We start from the raw sequence: 18,351 nt of genomic DNA, 5'->3' as shown, positions 1-18,351 counted from the left end.
CATAGCTGACATTCTTTCTTGCCAATAATCTAAGATCTTGGAGTTGGCTTACCAAACTGAATTTTTTTTACAACAATGATTTGGATAAAACAGTCTTAGCACTAGACCCTAGCTACATTGCTCATCATCCATATCAGTGTGTATTCTAATGCTCATGTATTTTTATTATTATAATGTATTTTATTATGTTTCTATCTAACTCGAAAATTTTAACGTTTGATTATGAAAAAATTGACCACCAAAATTGATGAACCTGTAGGAAAAAAATCTTGAGTCCGCCACTCTATATGATTAAAGTGACCATTGATTGTTTTTTGGCAATTTAGATTTTATTGTTCCAAAATATGATCTATTGTTGATTATCTATATGGGTAATGTGACCAACGACATTTCTAGATTTAAGTTCCGTCCACAAGAGCAATCTCACCCTAACAGAAAGTAACCTTGTGTGCCCTAAATGAACAATTGGCTGATTTTTATCCGAATCAGAATGTTATGAATTTTTTTAAAATGACATAAAGTGAAAGTTAGGAGCGTCATTGGCCACATGGACAATTTGGATTGTTATCATCTATTAGGTTGTAAGATTGTTAAATAATGGATTGATTACTAAAGGTTGGCTTTTAGAGAATAATAAGAGACACCATCAACCTACACTAGACCGGTGAACTCTTACTTATAAATCCTAAATAATAATAGCATATTCCAATATAGGTATATTCAATTTGCCTAGTTTTAAAGATTTATGAATTTACTCTTTCCATAAAAGAAAACTCAAATCAATTGTTTTTGGCGTTCAAAAAAAGTATGAATCAAATTAAGGGCTAGATTTCGAAGGATATAATGAAAGGTTTACAATCTGATCTGATGAAACAGAAACCGTGTGATTTAATGAACAAATAAGAATTGCAAAAGAGGGATGAGAAACTAGACTAGACTAGAATATGAGATGGGAATTTCTAGTTTTTACCATGTCATTCAATTTGTTGGGCCACTAGACCGGGCTAGTTAGTTGGGCCTAAGTTTCATTGTCTCTAGTCACACAGAGACATTTTGCATAAAAGATGGCCATTCCTATTTCCTAGTAGTTGTAAACGAACCAAACGAACACGAACAAGGTCTTGTTCATGTTCATTCAGTAAGAAACTAAGTGTGTTCACGAATGGTTCATGAGCACTTACCGAACGAGACTTAATGTTCGTGTTCGTTCATTAAGGAAATGAGCGTGTTCACGAACGATTCACGAACACAGGTAAATTTGGCGAACGCGACGAAGGATAAAGGTGAATGGCCCAGAGAGTAGCACTGGAACTTGAATCCCTATTGTAAGTAAAATATACTTAACTGCCCAGAGAGTAGCACTGGAACTTGAATCCCTATTATAGTCACTTGTCACAGATGTTGTCTTGTGTTTTGTTGTGATTGGTTTTCCATTGTAACTTAGAATATACTTAACTGCCAAATTTAGAATCAAAACATAAGGTCAATGGCTATTTTATTTATATATAAATAAGAAGGGATCAAGAATATACAAAATAACAAAAAGGAGAAGAAAGTTTTTTTTTTCACACCCATCAAGGATATAACCGTGTCTAAAGCACAAATACAATATGTTACAATGTGCCCAGGAACCAGCACATGAGTTTTATACATGGAGGCAGTAGCATTACCTCACTTATTTGGGATAAGTAGCAATTATCTAAACAATCCACACTGACTGCATAATATACAATAATTTCGAACATTGATATTGAAAAAAGCCAACATGTTGAACATCATGGACCGTGGTTTGGGACTGAAGTCAATGACTCAAGCGGCGACGGGTTCAGGGACCTTGCCAGAGTCGCTTGCAGCCAAACTATCGTAGTATTCAACAAGCACTTCCCAACCACCGGGGCACATGAATCCATCTGGAGGGTTTTCTCTGTTCTTTGCAAGTGTTCTCATCTGTATCACACAACAAAATCTGATGTAAACATACAACAAATAGCCAACAGATATTATAAAGCAGAACCTTTTTAAAGCTATTCTACTTTTTAGTAATTAACACAAACATAAATATACAGTTTGCTTCGGTTCTTTATACATTTGGATATGAATTTCAACATAAAGATTTTCTGTCTCCTAATACATAGAAAAATTGAGTAAATTGCCAAAATCGTCCCTGAGGTTTGGACATGTTTGTCAGTTTCATCCAAAACAACTTTTTCGTACCAAATAGTTCTTCACTTTTGGGATTTTTTGTCATTTTCATCCAAACGTTTAATTTGCTTTATTTTTTTCTGTCAAACATTTGGATGAAAATGGCAAAAATCCCCAAATCTCAGGGACGATTTTGACAAAAAAGTTAGACGTTTTGATGAAAATGACAAAAAATCTCAAAAGTGAAGGACAATATGGTACAAAAAAGTTGTTTTGTATGAAACTGACAAACATGCCCAATCCTCAGGGACGATTTTAGCAATTTACTCTAAAAAAATACTTAATGTCGCGTAAAACTCAGTTTTCAATAAACTTTATATCAAAATTAGAAAAAAAAAATTAAACTAAACTGAGAGAAAAACTAAATTATATCTAAAATGAGAATTGCAAAAAAACTTTAGAAAAAACAAAAACAAATTACAATAATTTTAAAAATTGTTCTAAAAGTACACTAGTTAAAATTAATAATACAAAAAAACACTAAATTAGGGGCAATGATAGAAATTTCGACTAATTTACTTATATATGGGTTAAGTTGGGCTTTTTTTTCTAAATTACTAATAGCTTAAATGGAAAGAGCCATACAGGATCAAACGGGTCAAAAGTCAGCTAAAGTGTACATTTTAAGTCGATTCTTGATAAATATACCTTGGTCCCCGAGATGAAGAGGAAATCCTGAGGTCTAGATGGATCAAAGAATTCCATTTTCTGTTGCGTCTTGTCATACGCTGCCACCTGAAATAGCAAACTCGAGTAACTCAAATAGTATCACACTATCACAGTATCCAAACAGACCCCAAGTAACTTGATGAAATTTTGAAGCAAGTACCTTGAAAGGGAGAATGTTTAAGCGTTCAAGTCCAGGAGCCATGCTAAGTACTTTCTTGCCATGGTCAGCATTATACAGATCTCTTTTCTCGACCGGATGACCCATGCCAGCTGGATCACGGCCCACTATGTAAAAGTTGGCACCCGCATTGATCCGGGCCTTGGCATGCCACTGGACCTCGGTGGGCCCAGCATAGTGCATTGGAGATGGAAATATTGAGACCACTGTGTTTTCTGGATCAAGAACACCATCTTCAAGTACCTGATAATCATATTCATCAAAACATTTTTTTTGTGTTTTTTTTTTCTAATGATTTGTATAATTAATGTGTAAAATTTGAATAAGAAAACTATATTATTATGATAATAATCCAAATTTTAGTTGATAAACCAATATGGGGTTTTATGAACGGGTCATTCATGTTATGTGAAGCCGGCAAAATAAAAAAAAAAACAGCTAGAAAAGAAATACACCAGATGGGACGGAGGGCTGTAATCGAGCCGAGCCAGGCTGGCTCGAGCTCGAACTCAAATGAGCCAGCTCACCTCGATTATTTTTTCGAGCTAAAAAGTCGAGCTCGGCTCGTAAAAACTTCGGCTCGAGCCCAATCGAGACGACTCGTTGATTTTTTAAATTTTTTTATTAATTTTTTTACATATATTGGTAACATAAGAAACAAAAAATAAAAAAATTAACACACATATCTAAAAAAATTTACATAGATACACACAAATACATACGACCCAATGATTCGAGCCACAGAGCTGAGCTATCAAGTTGAGCCAAGCCATGAGGCAAGCACCATGGCTCGAGTTCGGCTTGATCACAAAACAAGCTGGCTCAAAAACAAAACGAGCTTTTTTTCGAGCGAATTTTGAGCGAGCCTCGAGCCGGGCGCTTTTTGAACACCCCTAGGACGGACGTGTGGGTCAATCGGGTCAAGGGTGCCAAAAGCGTGTTTGTCATAAAACCTTCTTAATCGTTTTTATTCAAAGAATTAGATTACTAATAGAAAAATGTAATTTCTTTAATCACATTTTACATGTCGATTGTATATAAAAAAGTTTAAAACGTTTGGACAAGAAGTGTTTACGATCAACCAGCTGATACGAGTACGACACAAGAATAATTAGGTTTTGGGTTGTTATAGCCACTTAAATATGTTAAATAGGTCGTGCTCGGGTCGACCCATTTAACCCACTTATTATAACCCACCAACCCATTAATTACAACCCGCCAACCCATTTAAATAAATATAACAAAGTTAAACGGGCAATCTTCAGGTTACATGATTTTAGGTAGTCCGTGTTGGGGTTGATGTCTTTCGCACATATAAATATATGGGTCGTATTCAAGTTCATCAATTCAGCCCGACAACACAACACGATTGCCACCCCTAATCTCATCCAACCAGCCCGACCCACCAACTCTACTAAAAAAACAACACCAAATTGCTAACCTTCTGATGCTGCTTCATACGCCAACTAAGCGGAACATCATCTGCCTTGGTGAATCCTCCGAGTGGATGAAGCAAAAGAACAGGGTTCTTATAACCCATTTCAAGAAGCCTACGCCTTGTGTCGGTCATCAAAAGAGCATGACCGTTGTGTACGGGATTCCTGAGCTGGAAAGCAAACACTGCATCGGCATTCCTCTTTTCAAACTCCGCACGAAGTTCTGAAGGAGAGAGTCTGTAATGGTCAAGACCGTCATGGTACTTGATCGGTTCTATAACTTCAAGATCACCACCAATCAGCCAATCTCCTGCACCGGTTATGGCTTCTTCAACGTAAGGAAGACCGGAGGCTGTAGTACCCCAAGTTCTTGCAATTCGTTCTTCTTTGTTATGCTTGTAGATCTCAATGCTAAACAATCGATGCACGAAACGAAGAGAGAGTGAATACATGCTCATGATTCCACAGATAAACTAAATTTAACATCAAGAAAATCTAGCCCAACATAACAAAATTCCCGTTAACAATGAAATGAGGCTTCTGAAAACGGAAAATAAAAAAAAACAAACCGGTCGGGTTCGTCGGGTCAGCCGGGGCAGCCAAAAAGTTACTAAAAACCGTCACTACTTCATAAAAGTGTTCAAGTGCAGTCAACCTCTTTCGACAAAAATTCTCGACTAAACAATTAACTGAGGTTACCAACGGTAAACCAAATGGGCCTGGTTGGTTGGGTCAGCCGGCCAACCAAAACGGATCAGTTTCACGGTTTAAATTTAAATGTTGAACATGTATTTTTAAAATCAAAATCATCAGTGTTCACAAAGTGTATCATCCCTGCTTCATAAAAGTGTTCACACTTCACATGTCAACTCGAATATTCTTGGGAGAACAATTAACTGTAGTTTTAAACACCAAACCAAACGGGCGGGGTTGGTTGGCTAAGGGTGAAGGGGCATACAACTCAGAAGGGACCAGGTTGGGGCGAAGTGGTGCGGGTTGGGTGGGTAAACCGCCGCAACCAAACTGAGTAGTTTGATCGTGTAGCGATGGCGAGTTCGACAACCCCTCCTTTTTTACACTATACATTTCACATTTTGACCCATTTTAAATCATGCTTTTTTACTCCTATTTTTCTTCTACTATATACCTTTCACTTTTAAAAAAAAAATAATTCAATTAGAGGGCTCACACAAAAAACCCACATCATCAAAAAAAAAAAAAAAAAAAAAAAGGCCGAAGGTTCGAGCTAGCCAAAACAAATTATTTTCCACCCAACCATTTCCAACCCAACCTATACAATATCTAATGTTCTACTAGGGATGAGCATGGTACCCGTTCGGTACGAACAAGTACAGAAAAACGGGAAAATTTGGTGCCAGTATTTACCGGTGTTTTACCTGTAAATACCAATATGAACTGGTACCAAGTACCAAATGCTCATCCCTATGTTCTACCCCAAGCTCCACCTACTGAAAAAATGGCAACTCAAATTGCAACGGGTCATTTCACTATTCAAGAACCAACAATGGATCGGTACGCGTATCATGACAAACGTATCACTTCCAATGCTTCCGTTTTGGATGATGAAGTGGAAGAAGTTGAAGTAAACGAATTTGAAGAAGAAGACAAGAGAAACAATTTACTTTCTGTATTCATTTCTGTAATGTGTAGGATGGGTCTCTTGGACCTTATAATATGTTGGCCATGTTTTAGTTTTTCTCTTGTGTTTCCAGCTCTTCGCTGGGCCTTTTTTTTCTGTTTAATAATTCAAAAAAAAAATTTGTAACCTTTTATTCTAAAAAAACAAATAATAAATGAAAAGACACGACAATAATTACTGAAAAGACATGGCAGGTTCCAACTTTCAAATAAAGGAAGACGCTGGTCCTGATAGCTTCAGTCAGCAATGGGCATTATGAAACGTTTTTCTAAAACGGATGTGGTGGTGACGTAGACATTTTAAAAGGGGTGTAAAAAATTAATTAAAAAAAAAGGTATTTGCCAAACAAAAAAAAAAGGATACCTGTGTGATAGGCTAACAAAATCTTCATCAGGCGTTTAATTTAGCACGCCCAACCCAATTTTTGAAGAAAAACGCCCCAGGGGCGGTGCGTGGGCGTTTTCAGGGAGTTTTTTAGACAATTCACGTCCAATTACTGCCCGGGTGGTCTAAAACACACACAATAAAATGATCAATCAAACACCCAAAAAACGTGTCTTACTTGTTCAAAATAGCAACCGGGTTATCAGCCGAATCCACAAGTGCAACCGACGTCGAACCCGAATCAAATATCCGCTCCTTCTGAGCATCATCAATATCCAAGACAATCGGCAACGACATATTAACAACCGACCCGTCTCCTAACCGGAGCGAGTTAAAATGAAGAGTTTGGAGGAACTCGGATTCTCTCATGAACCCGGTTATCGGACTAGCCCAGCCCTCGCTGAGCACATGGACCCATTCCAGATCAATCCTAGAAAGCTTTATCTGGGCCAAACCCATAGCTTCCTTCTTCTTAATATCTCTCTTTGACTCCGGTACCACCAGGTCAACCAGCTTGCCCCCATCGGGTTCGATTAACCCGCAGGAGATTCGGATTGGGTTTCGAGTAGGGCTTTGGTTGTAGGAGATGAATTGTGGGGAGACATTGGAGAATTTGAGATGGGTTCGGTGGGGTTTGGGGAAAGGGGTTGAATGGATTGGGGTTTTGAGGAAAAGGGAGGTCATGGCTGCCATTAATGGCGATTCTGTTGTTATTCGTATACTTATTCCCTCGTGCAGGTTAGAAAGAGGGAGGGAGGGAGACAAAGGTGGATTTGGTGGAGCTGGATCATATAATAATGTTGGGAGGATGAACCTGGACACTCTGTTTGGTTTTGTTTTTTGTTTTTTTTTTCTTTTACTTTTTTTAAAACCGATGAATAAAAGTCTGGCTATCTTGGATAAAATTTTTTTTGAACTGTCAACCAAATCACTGGATAAGCATTCCGAGATGCCTTTAATCGAGCAAATGCATCCTCTCCTCCATAACGGTCAGAGTTGGATGCATACCTAAGCCACCAGTTCCGGGGAAAACTCGTCGCCCGAAGGCCCACTGCAATAAAACCCGGTTAGGCTCGGTTTCGAACTGGCGACCTCTAGAGAGGCCTAGTTCTAAACTTTATTGCCATCACCAATGTCCTTCAAAGTGATAATAGTGGGAGTTGAACTTGGGACCTTAGGGAGAGAAAACAAGTGACTAACCACTAGATCAACTTGTCTGCACGCTACCTAGGGTAATCTAATGGCAAAAGACGATCACATACGTCTAACGTTGGGTAGCCCAAACCCACCATCTCGAATTTTAGAGAAAACCCGTCATCTGAAGACCTATACGGTAACACCTAGTTAGCATAAGAAAATTTTTACCCCCCTCTAGTACCAAACTACCAATTGAACTAGAGCGTATTTACTTGTTCACGGTTTTAACTTTCTAAACTTATCATACACCTTTCGGTTATTTTGTTTATCATACCTAATAATTACCTTTTGTTATATATTAAGAAAAAAATAATAATAATTTTTTGTCATATATCAAAATTATGATATGATACTTACTTGTTTTGTTGTTTTCGTGCTTCTAATTATTAAACACAGTTTTTTGTATAATGTAACGATGCATTATAATTATTTAATGTTTTCTTAAGAGCAAATTTTATTCCATTAACATGCTAACAAGGAGCTAAAGCCAAAAAAAATAACCAGAGAACATATTTGTATACGAATTACAGATGCATCAAAGGAATTCTAACGGGACCACTCAATATTCTTTTATTTTGACTGGTTCCTCCCTCAAAGAAAACTGACGTATGGTTCGTTTCATGAAATGTAATGGAATTAGAATTGAAGTTTGCGCAGGAATGTAGGTGTGTTCGTTTTACATAATGGAATGAAATATGGATCAAATTGGAGTATAAAATCCGTTCCTTATGTTATTGTTTAATTAATGATGAGGATACGTCCTGGACGGACCGAAAACTTAATAGAATATAAGGTCGGATCGATAGCCCAAAGGATTGATCGGACCAAGCGTCCACAGTCGGAACGAGTAAAGCCACAGGATCTTCTCTAACTAACTGGGACCCACGGCTTTAACTACCTGATAGCGACTGGTCCGGCCCTAACTAACTCGTCACGTCAGCATACCCCAAAGTATAAATACCCCGCCAAGACTTCCCACAAAGGGTAATCGCTACTTTCTCTCTCTAAAAACTCTCCTCTCTCTCTCTCCCTGACTATTTTCTCCTCACAAATACTTATTCTCACGCCCGAGCTTGGTCATAGAGAGGCCCCCCTCCCTGTGACAAGGCTAACGGTGTGTTTTCTTCCTTGTGATCTTGCAGGTTTTGCCAAGGTCACCTGAAGCTCTACTCTTACCAGCTCGGACCAACTGGTTTTTGAGTCTTCACTGGCGCCATCCCCTCGAATTCACAAAATCTACTTCGTTGATTCTTTTCATTCGAAATTTTGGAATCTACAAACACTTTCCCGTCTTATAATGACATTCTGGAAGGTAGAGTTGCACCAGTAACAGTTGTCTCCACAGCAGCTGTCACCTCGACGGTTTCGTCAGGATCGGCAACAATACCCCCACCTACAAGTTCTGTAGTTGCGAGCTCTATAACCACAGTTTCGGTTACTGCTCCAGTTACCACACCGCTGCCTGATTTCGATAATGCCTTCCTGTTACGGAACGCTGATTTGCTACGAAAACTACAGCAGCAGCAGCAGCGGGAGGAAATGTTACAGAGTCTCCGCACGAACTTTTTCAGCAGTGCTTATCCTGGGGCTAACCCCATCTCCACTGGAATTTTTCCTTCTGGATCTATGGTAAGTCCTATAATCTCCACTCCCCTATCATGCGTTTCACAAGTTTCCACTCTTACGAACGCTCCAATAAATAACGGTCTTTACGACCTGTTTCGCCAGGGATCGATGGGTCTCAACCCTCAGGATCAAGAGTTGATCATGCCGTATCAGCCTACATCTATGACTTCTCAGTCAAAGTTCACGATAAGGATCACTAATGAACCACTGCCTGCAAAGCGAAAGATGCCTCCAACGTTAAAATTCTACGATGGTACGTCGATCCGGACGATCATATGTTCGCTTTCGCCGGAGCGGCCAAGGTCGAACAATGGCCCATGCCAGCGTGGTGTCATATGTTCGCTCAGACTCTCACCGGATCAGCACGGGGATGGTTTGATGGGCTGCCGGAAGGATCCAATGATCATTTTGAGGATTTCCGACGTATGTTTCTGCAAAACTTCTGTCAGCAGGGACGCTGCTCGAAAGACATTACTGAAGTTCACCACATAAAATGTCGCGACGGAAAATCCATAGAAGATTTCATTGATCGTTTCAATCGAGAGAGCATGCAGATCAGTGGAGCAGTTGATCAACTCCGCGTTTCCGGTTTCTGTCACGGAGTTCGAAACAATCAGTTCGTAGAAAAACTCCACGAGGATCTCCCAAAAACCATGGAAGTTCTTATGGAACGAGCCCGAGCCTTTGTTCAGGGAAAAAGCGCCTGTGGATAGCCGAATGAAACAGCAGCAAATAACGCAAAGGCTCGAACCGCGTCATGGAGACGGAACGCGTCACCACCAAAAGATAGAAACAACAATTGGAACCGAAGTCGTGGTCCGTATCAAAAGTCTGATAGAAGCAACTTCCGAACAGGTAACGTACGTTTCAACACTTTCTCCGAACTAACTAAATCGCCGAGCGAGATCCTTAGTACGGAGACTAGTCGGTTTCCCACACCGTCGAAGCAACGGCCTACATTAGACAAACATTCCAAAAAATATTGTGAGTACCACCGAGACAAGGGGCATACGACCGACGAGTGTTGGGCACTAAAGCAGGAAATTGAGAAAGCTGTACGATCCAGGAAATTCTCCCACCTCGTGAAGGAAGTAAAGGATGGCAAAAAGTCAACAACCGCAGCCGACAATCCGAACACCGAGGCCGGAATCAATATGATTCGGTCTGCCGAACCAAGGGGGTAAAACGATCGAACCAACACATGGCAGCTTGGATGAACTAACCTACGTACTCCCCCCCCCCCAATCGACCCAGAAGATACTCGGGACGGACCGATCACAATATCGGTCGTGATCGTAGGACATCTGGTCCGGCGAATATACGTAGATGGAGGAAGCGCCTTTGAGATAATGTATTTACAGTGTTTTCAACAGCTAGCCCCCCAGACAAAGAAAAGATTAATTGAAGTGTCTACTCCATTGATAAGTTTTTCGGGGGGAGGTGGTTCGTCTGATAGGACAAATTACCCTCCCGACCACATTTAAAGATAATGATAGAAGCAGGACCGTTCAGTTAACCTTTTTGGTTGTCGGTACTCATTCGTCACACAACGTAATACTCGGACGTCCTGGATTAAGAGCTCTTGGAGCAATTAGTTCCACAATACACGGTGCCATAAAATTCCCCACCGAGGCAGGGGTCGCCACTATCCTCTCCGAGTCAAATTCGTTCGTCGCGGAAGTAAGGCACGCAGCATAAACAAGTTCCAAAAAATCTGAAGTACCCACGGAGCTCTGGGCAATTAATCCGGAGTTCCCGGAACAGCAAGTGGCAATCGGAGCTCAGCTCCCAAAATGAACCAAGAAGCTCCTATGGGAATTGTTAAGCAATTCGATCGATGTTTTCACCTGGAAGCATTCCAACATGCAAGGAGTTCCTAGATCCATAGCACAGCACCGTCTGAACGTGAAAGAGTCAATCAAGCCGATAGCACAAAGAAAGAGACACATGGCGCCAGATCGAGCCAAGGCAAGACCGTGATGAGGACACTTTCGCAATAGCTCCTTGAACCTTTCCCAAGTTTTATATAAGGATTCCCCATCCTCTTGTGAATATGTATTAATTTCAGTCATTAATTTAGCCGTTTTAGCGGGAGGGAAATACTTATATAGAAACTTTTGGGCTAGTTCATCCCAGGTGTTTACCGAGCCAACTGGGAGGGCGTTGAGCCAAGCCTTTGCTCGGTCCTTTAATGAAAATGGAAACATTCGAAGGCAGATAGCGTCGTTTGATGCTCCATTGATCCAGAAAGTATCACATATTTCTAAGAAATTAGTAATATGTAGATGAGGATCCTCGTCCGCAAGCCCATGGAAGGCTGCGGAGTTTTGAAGCATCTGTATCAAATGCGGCCGAAGTTCGAAGTTGTTAGCTTCGACATTCGGGGCATTGATAGCGGCACCGAGATTACCTACGGTGGGTCGTAGGTAATCCATGAGGGTACGTTGGTCCGCCATTGGTAGTGGGTCCCCCGAAACTTTCTCTTGGTTTTTAGCTTTAAGTCTTTTTCTGAGAAAGCATTCGGGTTCTTCTAGAGGTTCTTTTATGTCTCTACTAGAATTGGAGCTCATACACTACGTAGAAAGTTCAGATGTGGTGCCTGGTTCCAAGTCCTGCAAAAAAACAGAAAAGAATGTTGGTCAGAAAGTTCACCACGGCCCTGTGCTCAGAGAACACGGCCTATGGGCGGAGATACCGTGATTGTTTTTCGGATCCCTGTTACTGGGAAGTTGGACACGGCCCCGTGTTGCATCGACACGGCCCCGTGCTTAGCTCTCTGTAACTCGGAAAATAAAAACTGCCAGTGATACTGCTGGGCACGGCCCGTGTCCGACCAGGCACGGCCCATGCTGAGCTCTGCAGAAGTTGAAAAATTAAGAAAATCCTAAAAAAAATAAAAATAAAATAGAAAAAAAATGATTAGGCCGCTGATTCCTAACTTTCTTAAAATCCTTGTGTCCCCGGCAACGGTGCCAAAAACTTGATGCGTGTGAAGTGTTATATATATTAGGTGTATATTTTAAGCCCTTTTTACACTTTTTAGCCAAGTTTTAAATTTATAAACATGATATTCACTAACACTAAACACACATATGGGAAAGTGCACCCATCGTGGACGTACTATAGTGTTGGTAAGATACCGAGGTCGTCCAAGGACACAAGAGCTTTTAGTACCGGTTTATCCTCAACGTCAAATCAAATCAAAATGTTAGAAAAAGGTTTTTAAACTAGGTAAATAAAACTAACTAAAATGATGAAAAGTAAAATAAAAAAAAACAGATAGACAAGATGAATCACTTGGATCCTACTCATGTGTAGTGTAACCTTTGATTATTTTCGCACTTTTGCACTTGTTTAAGAGATTATCTTAGTTATTGTAGTAGGCCCCTCTTTTGAAGGCGACGTTACCCTCAACCCAGTAGTTTGAGTCAGCAAGGTTACAATCCTAAAGGGTCGGATTATTGAAAGATAATTAATTAAGTTATTATTGCATAATGTGGTAGGCCCCTCTTTTGAAGGCGACGTTACCCTCGGCTAAGTAGTCTGAGTCAGCAAGGATACAGTCCTAAGTAGCCAGGTTAAAGTTTTAATAGTAGTTTAACTTATGAGGGGGTCAAAGAGTTTGGACCCCCGCCATCCAATACCGTTGGGTATTGAAGGAGGTCCTACTAAATTTGACCCAGGTCCTTTGCAGGATCTATACACTGAACAATGGCAAGACTCTTACCAAACCGTTCCCTTAACCCCCGACCAGGTAGCCAACATACCTCCATATAGACCGTGGAGATATGAATGGTGAAAATCTTTTATTTTATATAGACAGTAAAATAATGCCAAGACACCACGGACAAACGATAAGGAAGAATCACCTTCAACATAAGAAACCAGTAATTAAAGTCATTAATACAAAACCAATTTAAAAGTGCAAAAGATTAAAAATAAAAAGTATTACACTAAACACTTGTCTTCACCAAGTGATGTAAGAGACTTAGGCAAACATGGCCTTTGATTGTCAAGAACTCTTACGATCAATCTTGGATCCCGAGACGACTCACACACTCTATGATGGACAATGGATGATGGTGGTGGATGATGGCGTTGTGATGGTGGTGGGTGGTGGGTGAAGTGTGAGAGAGGTGGTGTGCCAAGGGATGAGTTGCAAGAGCTCCAAGCACTCCTATTTATAGGCTGAACAGAAGCTCGGGCACGGCCCCTTGTCCATCCTCCTCTCTTTCTTCATTAAATGCAGTTTGTCTGCATTAGTTGACCACGCCCTCGTGTCCGCTGAGCACGACCCCGTGTGCAAAAGCATATCTGTACTATCAAGATTTGCCTGGATTCCGCGAATCTTATAGTTGACCACGGCCCCGTGCCCGCTGAGCACGGCCCCGTGGTGGGCGATGAAAGCTTCTACCACTTTGTCTTTTCTGCTGACACTTGGGCACGCCCCCGTGCTCACTGAGCACGAGGCGTGTTCAGGCTTCTGTCTTCTTGTTTTGCTTGGGAAGATGCTGTCGGGAGATCGGGCATGCCACGTTTGTTCCTTTTCTTGTATTTAAGTTAGATTTAGCTGTCTTTTTGCTTCTTTTGTCTATTTGAGCTCATTTAATCCTGAAAATACAAAAGGAAGACAAAAGCACACTTTTTCCAACAATAGTACCAAAAAAGGGTTAGTTTTATGCCACAATTGATGTAATTTATATGTTGCATTTTGTGCACATCAAATACCCCCACACTTGAATCTTTGCTTGTACTCAAGCAAAACTCTTTATAATGTGGCTTTTTTCACTCCCAAATGGAATGGGTAGAAGAGAAGGTTTTTGGGCTTGTCATAGAGTGTCGGGATTTCCAAGATTCTTTATTAAGTTTTATTTTTATTTATTTACAATCCTATTCGTCATGATTTATTAAAAACGTTTCATAAGATAAATTACTTATTAGGGCATAACATGCCTTTTTAAAATTCCATTTATATACAAGTTCACATACCTCGCGGGGGATCACTCAACACTCGGCCGAAGGTGTATTTTTAGTGAATCACTCGAGAGCGGCATGGAACTTACTCCTACCATAATCTTGCCAAGCAATCAATCCTCCTCCTTTTTAACTATATACATTTGTAAATATCAAGAGGACTTTTTGGGTGAAGGGTTAGGCTTGGGCTAAAGGTGGATGGTTGGGCTAGTGGTTAGTAAAAGACAAAAGCGTAAAAAGCATCGGTTTTTGAAAGACTTTTTATTTTTCACAATTTATTTTATTTTGATGAACCATTTCTTTCAAACAAAGTTATTTTTGATGAACTTGTTTGTTTATTTGGTTTCGTCATCATTTTTTTAAGTCATAAGAAAAACCGAGCTTTGTTACTAAAAGAAAGGGTTAAAATAAAAAGGTTTAGGTGGGTAAAAAGGGTGATTGTTTTGGGTTAAGAAATGAAAAGGTTTAGGCTCAAAGAGGTTAACTAGGGGGATTTTGGGTAGGTGGTAAAAAAATGAAAAATAATGGTGTAGAAAAAAAAGGGTTAGTCCTAATGCCTCCATCATTTACTTACTCGGTGATGCGTGTGTAGTGTGTATATAATTTAGATATATTATTAAGCCCTTTTTACACTTTTAGCCAAGTTTTAAATTTATAAAACACGATATTCACTAACACTAAACACACATATGGGCAAGTGCACCCATCGAGGTCGTCCAAGGACACAAGAGCTTTTAGTACCGGTTTATCCTCAACGTCTAATCAAATCAAAAAGTTAGAAAAATGTTTTTAAACTAAGAAAATAAAAACTAACTAAATGCTGAATAAAAATAAAATAAAAACAGATAGACAAGATGAATCACTTGGATCCGACTCGTGTATTAGTATAACCTTTGATTATTTTCGCACTTTTGCACTTGTTTAAGAGATTATCTTAGTTATTGTAGTAGGCCCCTCTTTTGAAGGCGACGTTACCCTCAACCCAGTAGTTTGAGTCAGCAAGGATACAATCCTAAAGGGTTGGATTATTGGAAGATAATGAATTAAGTTATTAATGCAAATTATGGTATGCCCCGCTTTTGGCCGTGACGTTACCCTCGGCTAAGTAGTCTGAGTCAGCAGGGATACAGTCCTAAATAGCCGGGTTATAGTATTAATAGTAGTTAACTTATGAGGGGGTCAAAGAGTTTGGATCCCCGCCATCCAATACCTATGGGCATTGAAGGAGATCCTACTAAATTTGACCCAGGTCCCTTGCAGGACCTCTAAACGCTGAACAAGGGCAAGACCCTTACCAAACCGTTCCCTTAACCCCCGACCAGGTAGCCAACATACCTCCATATAGACCGTGGAGATATGAATGGTGAAAATCTTTTATTTTATATAGACAGTAAAATAATGCCAAGACACCACGGACAAACGATAAGGAAAGATCACCTTCAACATAAGCAACTAGTTATTAAAGTCATTAATACAAAACCAAATAAAAAGTGGAAAAGATTAAAAATAAAAAGTATTATACTAAACACTTGTCTTCACCAAGTGATGTAAGAGACTTAGGCAAACATGGCCTTGATTGTCAAGAACTCTTACTATCAATCTTGGATCCCGAGACGACTCACACACTCTACGATGGACAATGGATGATGGTGGTGGATGATGGTGTTATGGTGGTGGTGGGTGGTGGGTGGTGGATGAAGTGTGAGAGAGGTGGTGTGCCAAGGGATGGATTGGAATGAAACCAAGCACTCCTATTTATAGGCTGAACAGAAGGCTGGGCACGGCCCCGTGTCCGCTGGACACGCCCCCGTGCCCGTCTGACACTCTCTCTCTTCACTAATTGTAATTCGCAATTACAATTAATGCGCCTGCTGTACTTTCGCCACGGCCCCGTGCTCACTGGACACGGCCCCGTGATGGGCAATAGAAGCTTCTATAGGTTTGTCTTTTCTGCTGCTTCTTGGGCACGGCCCCGTGCTGGCTGAGCACGGGGCGTGTTCAGGCTTCTGTTTTCTCTTCTTTGCTTGGGAGGATGCCGTTGAGGGTTCGGGCAGTCTACTTTTATTCCTTTTCTTGTATTTATGTTAGAATTAGCTGTCTTTTTGCTTCTTTTGTGAATTTGAGCTCATTTCATCCTGAAAATACAAAAGGAAGACAAAAACACTCTTTTTCCAACATTAGTACTTAAAAAGGGTTAGTTTTATGCCTTATTTGATGTAATTTATATGTTGCATTTTACACACATCAAATACCCCCACACTTGAACTTTTGCTTGTCCTCAAGCAAAACTCTTTAAATGTGGCTTACACTCCCAAATGGAATGGGTAGAAGAGAAGGTTTTTTTGGCTTGTCATAGAGTGTCGGGAATCCAAGATCTTTTTGGGTTTTATTTTTATTTATTTACAATCCTATTCGTTATGATTTATTTAGAACGTTTCATAGGATAAATTACCTATTTGGGCATAACATGCCTTTTTAAAATTCCATTTATATACAAGTTCACATACCTCACGGGAGAAATCACTCAACACTCGGCCGAAGGTGTATTTTTTTAGTGAATCACTCGAGAGCGGCATGGAACTTACGCCTTCCATAGGCTTGCCAAGCAATCAATCCTCCTCCTTTTTAACTTTATACCTTTGTAAATATCAAGAGGACTTTTTGGGTGAAGGGTTAGGCTTGGGCTAAAGGTGGGTGGTTGGGTTAGTGGTTAGTAAAAGGGCGAAAAGCGTAAAAAGCGTCGGTTTTCGTAACACACTTTGTTTTTAGTGACTTTTTATTTTGAAGTATTTCTCCAAACAAGCTTTTGTTTGTATAGCTTTGTTTGTTTTTAACTTCATCATTTTTTTTTCAGTCACATAAAAGAACGAGCTTGCAAAAAACCGAGCTTGTTCCTAAAATAAAGGATGAAAAATAAAAAGGTTTTTTGGTGGGTAAAAAGGGTTTAGGGTAAAGAAACGAAAGGTTTAGGCTCAAAGGGGTTAACTAGGGGGATTTTGGGTAGGTGGTAAAAAAAAATGAAAAATAATGGTGTAGAAAAAAAATGGTTAGTCCTAATGCCTCCATCATTTACTTACTTGGGTTTAAGTTGGTAAGGACCGGGAATGAATCGTCGTGGCAAGTTCTAGAGTTGTAAGAACCAAGCGGCTATTCACACAAGAAACGAAAAATGAGCATTTAGTCTAAAGATGTAAATTTGTATGCTCAATAAAGGCTCAAAACTCACTTTTGTGGGAATGGGTTTTAATGTGATCAAGTATATATAATCAAATTTTAACTAGACTTGTTATGCCGTTTCATAATTTTCTTATGTTGGTTCTTGTTATCACGACGCTCTCGGTTGTAAATTTTATAAAAATATAACCTTATTAATCTTGGGATTCCTAACTTAAACTTCAGACAAGTAAAAAAATGAAAAAAATTTTTGAAAAAAATTTGGGGTGTTTAGCGGTTCCAATAGAGTTTTGTGTAAGGCTTGTTGTTAGGACTTGCAAAATTTCAAAGTGTTAGCTTCCCCCCCCCCCCCACACTTAAATTACACAGTGTCCTCAATGTGTCCCAAAAATAAATTTTTAGGTTGATTGGATGTGTAATGTGGTGTTAAAAAGCAAAGATTTATGTTACTGGCAGTCTGGACACGGCCCCGTGCTCGCTGGACACGACCCCGTGGTGAACTGCCAGTATCGAGAACTTACAGAAGGTGAACACGGGGGCGTGTTGGTTAGACACGGCCCCGTGTCTGGCAAATAATTGCAAGACAGTAACCAAACAGCAGGTCTGGGAGATGAACACGGGGGCGTGTCGGCTGGACATGTCCCCGTGTGGACAGTCTGTGAGCCTGAAAAACAGGTTTCGTCTCCCGGTTTCTCCATTCTGGGCCGGTAAGTGCTAAGGTTTAGCACTCTAAACCCTTGATTTGTACCTGTTTCATCACTCAATACCACACCAAGCAAACATAAAACATCCTACATTACCATAGTTAATTGTCTCCAAGCATAAAGTAAAAGAAAAATAAAACGGAAATA

The 18,351-nt window shown here is 40.1% G+C and overlaps 1 protein-coding gene and 1 non-coding gene across 2 annotated transcripts; one reads left to right on the top strand and one right to left on the bottom strand.

Annotated features, from left to right (window-relative positions):
• Positions 1-1,536: 1,536 nt before the first annotated feature.
• LOC110885335 (ATP-sulfurylase 3, chloroplastic) lies at positions 1,537-7,331 on the bottom strand. Its single transcript, XM_022133020.2, has 5 exons — positions 6,708-7,331; positions 4,491-4,896; positions 3,032-3,292; positions 2,851-2,937; positions 1,537-1,947 (listed from the first exon to the last, which is right to left on the bottom strand). The coding sequence occupies exons 1-5, from the start codon at positions 7,220-7,222 to the stop codon at positions 1,810-1,812; spliced, it is 1,407 nt and encodes a 468-aa protein (XP_021988712.1). The 5' UTR covers positions 7,223-7,331; the 3' UTR covers positions 1,537-1,809.
• A 3,992-nt stretch (positions 7,332-11,323) lies between these two features.
• On the top strand, positions 11,324-11,430 carry LOC118483482. Its single transcript, XR_004870771.1, has one exon. It is a non-coding gene; the product is annotated as a small nucleolar RNA R71 (small nucleolar RNA).
• The last annotated feature ends 6,921 nt before the right edge of the window (positions 11,431-18,351 follow it).

Source organism: Helianthus annuus, chromosome 10, assembly GCF_002127325.2.
Source record: "Helianthus annuus cultivar XRQ/B chromosome 10, HanXRQr2.0-SUNRISE, whole genome shotgun sequence".
Classification (NCBI taxonomy): Eukaryota; Viridiplantae; Streptophyta; class Magnoliopsida; order Asterales; family Asteraceae; genus Helianthus; species Helianthus annuus.
The sequence above is the reverse complement of the archived record's forward strand: the minus strand, read 5'-3'. Positions and strand labels throughout refer to the sequence as shown.

Excerpts from the sequence above, each read along its gene's own strand:
- LOC110885335 (XM_022133020.2), bottom strand. The coding sequence starts at position 7,222 with ATGGCAGCCATGACCTCCCTTTTCCTCAAAACCCCAATCCATTCAACC. Across the intron at positions 4,897-6,707 it reads CCGGTTGCTATTTTGAACAA|CATTGAGATCTACAAGCATA; the intron begins GTAAGACACGTT and ends TCGATTGTTTAG. Across the intron at positions 1,948-2,850 it reads TCTTCATCTCGGGGACCAAG|ATGAGAACACTTGCAAAGAA; the intron begins GTATATTTATCA and ends TGTGTGATACAG.